We start from the raw sequence: 6,378 nt of genomic DNA, 5'->3' as shown, positions 1-6,378 counted from the left end.
CTACCGCTCACTTGACTCAATTATCTGTCTCTATATTTCACTATCTGCTATCCTATCTCCGCTTTATTTGCAGGGCTTATATATATAAAAAAGAGGGCACCTAGAAAAGACTAGAGTTACCAGGAACCGTCATGATCCTTCTAGAAACTCCAGCGCGCATGCTTCCAGCGTCGCGTGACTTCCGCTGCCGTAACCATATATTTTTGTTTTATTGTGAAGACACAACTCTGTCTGTCTCGTTTGTGATATGTTTATATTACATTACAAAGACATAAAAATGTCTGTCTGGTTTGTTATACATTTATTTACATTAAAAAGATATAAGCCTGTCTGTTGAATTTGTTATACCTTTAAGTTTCATTAAAAAGGCATAAAAGTGCCATTATCTTTAAAATTGTCTGTGAAGTTTGTTATACATTTATGTTGCATTACAAAGATATTTACTTGTCTGTCTAACTTCATATGTGTTTATGTTATGTTACATAAAACTGTCTGTACAGTTTGTTATATATTTATATTATTTACAAAGACATAACCTTTCTGTATCTTTGTTTGTTTGAAGTTAAGCATAAAGCTACTCAATGGGCTATCTTTGCTCCGCCCACCACTGGGGGGCATTCTGTATCTTTTAAGCTGTCTGTCTAGTTTGTGTTACATTACAAAGACATGAACTTTTCTGTTTCATTTGTTATACATTTAGGTTTCATTACAAATACTTAAAATTGTCTGCATCTTTAAAGCTGTCAGGAGGTATGTTTATCTTACTTTAGAAGGACATAATGCTGTATATATAGTTTTGTTGCGTCAGCGAGGTCACGTGACTAGTGTCACGCCACGTTTCTAGAACTATCTTGTTCCTTCGTGAATGCCCTAGCATTTACTAGATATATGTTTGTCTGGTATATATATAAGATGGTCACAACGTGACGGGAACAATGTGTGTGTAGGTAGTGAGTAATTGATCTGCAGTCAGAGAGTATTGTTGAAATTCGGTATAGCGTTTGTTTTAGCGCGAATGTTGAAATCAAGTGTATCGTAATGTTATATTCAGAAAGAATAAACCAGTTTTATCAAGTAAGGACTTGTGTCGCTAAAGTTTCGTCGGAACGAAGTTACGGGAAGTTAATTAACAAACGGAGACGTAACAGTTTGTTATACGTTTACTTTACATTACAAAGACATCCGCTCTGTCTATGTGTCTAGTTTGTTATAAATTTTTGTTACACAACAAAGGCATAAATCTGTCTAGTTTGTTATAAATTTATGTTACATTACAAAGACATAAACCTGTCTAGCTTGTTATACATTGGTGTTACTTTACAAAGACATATACGTATCCGTCTAGTTTGTTATAAACTTGTGTTAGATTACAAAGGTTAGGTTACCTGTCTGCCTAATTTATTATACATTTAAGTTTTGTTAAAAAGACATACTGTTTGTATGTTACATTACAAAGACAAACTTTTCTGTGTGGCTTGTTAAAAAGATACAAGCCTACCTATCTAGCTTGTTATACGTTTTTTAATACAAATAGATAAACCTGTGTGTAATTTGGTTTTGTATTAATTTGTGTTATATTAGAAAGAAATATAAACTTGTCTGTATAGTTGTTTTTACGTTTATTTTACACTATATTTAATACTTGTCTATCTAGCTTGCTTTACGATTATTTTACGTTATACAGAGATAAATCTGTCTAATTTGCTTTACTTTTATCTTACATTACTAAGCCATAAACCTGTTTTTCTACCCACTTTTTATATATTTGTTACAATACAAAGACAAATCTGTCTATCTAGCTCTCTACCTTTCTTTTTAACTTGTTATTAGGGTAACCAGACGTCCCAGTTTTGCCGGGACAGTCCCGTTTTTTGGTACTTTGTCCCGAAAAACGTCTCAGGACGCACAAAACGTCCCAGTTTTATAAAAACATCAAATTGTCAGTCATATCCAGTCACGAAAGTTATAGGCCTACTTGAGTAGCACATTGTTGTAATATGTCCTCTCCTTCTGCCAAACTCTCTCGAAAGTTTTGTTCGTGCGTGGTGAGTAGCCTAGGCCTGCGCAGTTCTGAAAATGAACTCAATTAAGGCAGTTTTAGACAGTTATGTATCGAATCTTATAACTATTTAATGAAAAATAAAACTTCCAACGTTCCATTCATTTTTCATAAACAAATATGTTTTAAAATTTCAAAGTAATATTGAACCCAAAAGTAATATGTTTGGAAATGTTATTGCTTCTAAATAAATTCTGGTATGAAGTAGCCTATTTTAAGATGAATTAGATAAAGCGAATAATAAAGATTTCTTGGGTGTATAAGTTGGCTATTTTTGCTCATTTGTTTCATGTCTGTTACCAAAAAGTAGTCGAAATTATTTCAAAAACATTACCAATGTAAATATATTTGGAAATATTGTGGAACAGTTCAGTACATTAACTAAAAGTTCAATTTTATTCAAATTTGTAATAACCATTTTGAAATTGGGAGGAAGGGCTGTACTGTCCCGGCTTTTCGGTTTGGAAGTCTGATTCGTTATACATTTAAGAAATATAATATTATTTCTATAGGGTTTTCGAGTCCTTTTTAATTCACCATACAGTAATCTAAATTAATTTAGGTATGCAAATATTGTTATGACATTTCGCCTAATTCATTATTCGATAATATTCAGCAGACCGATAGTTTTCTGATTATATAAGTATAGTGTTACGACATCGAGGTCTCAAAGGATGAGTAATTTGAATGTATGCTGACAGAGTATTGTTGAACTGAGCACGTTAGACGTTCGTCGTGAATTATAGCGCTTGTTATAGCGCGACTGTTGAAATTAAGTGTATCGCAAAGTTATATTCAGACAGAATAAACCAGTTTTATTTAAGAAAGGACTTGCATCGCTAAAGTTTCGTCGGAATGAATTTACGGAAAATTAATTAACGAACGGAGACGTAACAATATTATAGGTTTCTTTTCTGTTCAAAGATGAATTGAGCGAAGAATATGTGACATTGAGGCCTAATGCATTTTTTGATTGACCGTACCCTCTGCTGTGGAACTGCAGCTTCACCTATTCAAGGCTCATCAGCATAGCTTGAGTCACAAAATCAATAATAAACTTTACCATTATAAGAGGCCTAACTGTATATCGAATAATGAATTAAGCAGAATGTCACAATTATTTGTATGGTGAATTAAAAAAGTCTCAAAAAACCCATAGATATTGGATACACTTTACCATTATAAAAGGCCTAACTGTATTTCTTTGGTTTACTAATTCAAGCTGTGTTGGTGAGTCTTCAATAGGCGAAACTGCAGTCCATAGCAATGGGCACCGCCAATCGAGGAATGCATTAGGCCTCACAGATTCTTTTTTTTTTATAATTATTCAATCTTTGGTGCAAAAGAAAAGAGATATTTAACACATTTATATAATCATATTATGTCTGTTCTGCAATAGATTATTTTACAAACCATTACCACCAAAAACAACTACAAGAAAAAAACCCGCTAATCTTCGCTGTCCTTTGAATTTGACACAATACCTTCTCAATAAAGTTAAAGAGGATTCGGAGTTTTCTTTATTATAGGTACGATAAGGTACAACTATAATTATGTATTAATGCACATGAATTCCCTGAATTTATTTATATGCAGTTGGGTGACTAGACATGTCATCTGATATTTTAGGTCAAACAATAATCAATAAAAATCTGTCTTCTAATGAACGTATGTTCTTTGTTCTAAAGTATTAATTCTTAATACGTTTAGCAACACACGTATTAGAACGGTATTCAATTAAAATCTCGTCCTCAATATGTGAAGAATGTTTCTACAAACACACATTATGTGAATATTTAACTTTGTTCGAATAATATCTCCAATCTCCTGGAATATACTGTTCTCCGACGCAGGTGATTGCAACTTCGAAGAGAACACATGCGGCTGGACTAATCCTGGGCTGACAGACCAATTTGACGACTTTGACTGGGCTCGTCAATTCAGCTACAGCGTCAGTGGACCAGGTACTGATCATACGATAGGAACTTCCTCAGGTAAAGTAAACTTAACCATCGTCCATCCGATTCTTGGAAGTTGTTTTGCTTAAGTATCTTTCAGGCCCGAAGAAGTCTGAATGAGAAAAAGGGGCAGTCAGAAACAACTTTTTCTCTTTACTCCACTTGATTTTAATAACAAAGAAATTAGAATACGTTACCAGGGTGATATTATCACTTGGTGCAGGTCTAGAGTCGTGGCATGATCGTGATGACTCAAGCCGTCGGGAAAAGCAGCGAATTAATGAATGAAATAAAGCTTGCCTCGAGCTGAAAACAGCAAGTACAAGAGAAAGAGAGAGATGGAGGCACGTGGAGATGTTAAGGTACGTATAATTGTTGGTAAACTGGTGGCAGTGTGACTGGCTGGGTCAATGAAGTCACTTGGAAATCGATGACAGCATTGGATAAGAGGCTCGACAAAGCACATTAATTCTGATTTAGTAGAAACATACTCAACTATATAGTGTTTAGGATAATTAAGTTGATGACTTTATATTTTAGAGTTACTATTTTCGTTATATTTTTCTTTTATGTTTGAGGAGTGATAAAACGTTAAGGTTATTAAAATAAAAATTTAATATAACTAAGACAGCGATTTACGATTACAAATGAAAATATGACTAACGATGACTTGGTACAGTCCCTTCTCAGAGCTGGGATATATAGATCCTATTATCGTGAATAATTTTTCCTGTGTGTGTGGTGGGGGGGGGGAGTATCTCGAGACAACCCACTTTCATGGCCAGGGCACCGAATAAAACTGCCCGGAAGGAGCTATGAAAGGAAAAACAAGGATTAGTATGCATGGCGGGATACACTGGTTAACTTTAATAATGGTTTATAAAAGTTAAAATAGACTCGACGGATGAAAGGTCGTGGTTAAGTAGGAGAACCTTGGTCATCTTCGGAGTCAGGTATATTTGTGTTAGGGCGGATGAGGCGAAGAAATGGTGACGTCTTCAGGAGGATATTCCGTGGGTGGCTAGGAGTTTCTGGTTGATGGGTTTCGAGAGGCTGAGGTTTCTTAGACAATCGGGTAGATCTTCGGAAATCTTCATCGGGATGGTCGTCGATTTGGATTCGTCTGTCTTTTTTGGCGATCCATGGCTGTTTTTCTTGGCTAATTGGCTGAGAGTTGTCTGTAGATGTAGAAGTATCGCACTTAGTCAGAGTCTGGGTCGATTGTGAGATTTTCTTGTAGTGGATGGTGGTTCTGTGCAGAACTTCGATGGTCTGTTGATTTGTGCTAGGCGATGAGAAGACTTGCTGGAAAGGTTAGAAGATGTGACGGGACGATGATAAAGGCGTTTGGCACTGAAATGAAAAATATAAAAGTTACATCCTTGGGTTAAAATGAGGTCAGCAACTTGTCTTGGAGTAGTGACAATTATTGTTCTGTCCTGTACTGCGTGTAATCTGATCTGGGTTATTTCTTCTTATGACTGGTGTATTTTGTCTGGAGAGATTGACTGGCTGACGACCCAGAGGAAAACAGAAAAAAAGGTTAGATTTGGAGGATTACAGATAATGGGTAAGGAACACTACCACGGGGAGCATACATATTGGAGATCTTTGTCAGGTCAATGGCTTCATTTGATTTAAAATCAGTCAGGAAAGCGTTAATTTGATTAAGTGAGAAGTCGCGGGATAACCCGTCGATAATGACGGGCAGACTGCTGGGTTGACCTTCGAGGGTGGTCCTTGTACAGAAGAATTGCTGAAACTCAAGATCGCAGTAACTAGGTCTTCATGGCTTGAAGGTTAAACAGGAACTCAAAACCAAAACCAAGTTAATCACAAACATATATATACACTATCTTATAGCCCCTCAAAAATGACGGGGCAAATACTACTCCCCCACCTCATAGTATACTCTAACCACACATTTCATAGCTAACTGTAACGAATTTGTTGTTATGTATTTATTTTAATATGAACGTTGTTTAGATTAAGTTTATATTTAGAAACATACATAGCTTATACTGTTAGATAAGTATTGCGAAACTCCCGCCTATTCTCCTATGTTGTAGAAGACTCTCGATAGTAATAATCAACAATATATTTATATACATAAACGCTTTAACCAGTATTGTTACGTAAGACTGAATTTTCTAGAAAACCTTCTCACGGCTATAAATATAACCAACGTGATGCACCAAAGAGAATGTCTATTATTAGTTCGCCATAATTAGTTTCCTATAAAATTTCGAAAGCTATAACTGTGATTTTTATAACTCTTATCAATCGGAAAACTTAAGATACTTGACCAGGAATATTTAAAAATTTCGAATGTTACAAATCGTTTAACTTCAGTGGATTCTC

At 35.2% G+C, this 6,378-nt stretch overlaps 1 protein-coding gene across 1 annotated transcript in view; it reads left to right on the top strand.

Moving 5' to 3' along the window:
- LOC106472173 (MAM and LDL-receptor class A domain-containing protein 1-like) overlaps positions 1-6,378 on the top strand; it is a gene marked incomplete at its 5' end in the record, with an annotated part of 30,942 nt that overhangs the window by 8,726 nt on the left and 15,838 nt on the right. The window contains one exon of the mRNA XM_022400779.1: positions 3,913-4,053. Within this exon, the coding sequence (XP_022256487.1) occupies positions 3,913-4,053 (141 nt within the window). The remainder of the gene's footprint in view (positions 1-3,912; positions 4,054-6,378) is intronic.

The sequence above is a fragment of the Limulus polyphemus genome, unplaced genomic scaffold, assembly GCF_000517525.1.
Source record: "Limulus polyphemus unplaced genomic scaffold, Limulus_polyphemus-2.1.2 Scaffold5137, whole genome shotgun sequence".
In the NCBI taxonomy this organism is placed as follows: Eukaryota; Metazoa; Arthropoda; class Merostomata; order Xiphosura; family Limulidae; genus Limulus; species Limulus polyphemus.
This window is presented reverse-complemented; position numbering and strand designations above follow the sequence as displayed.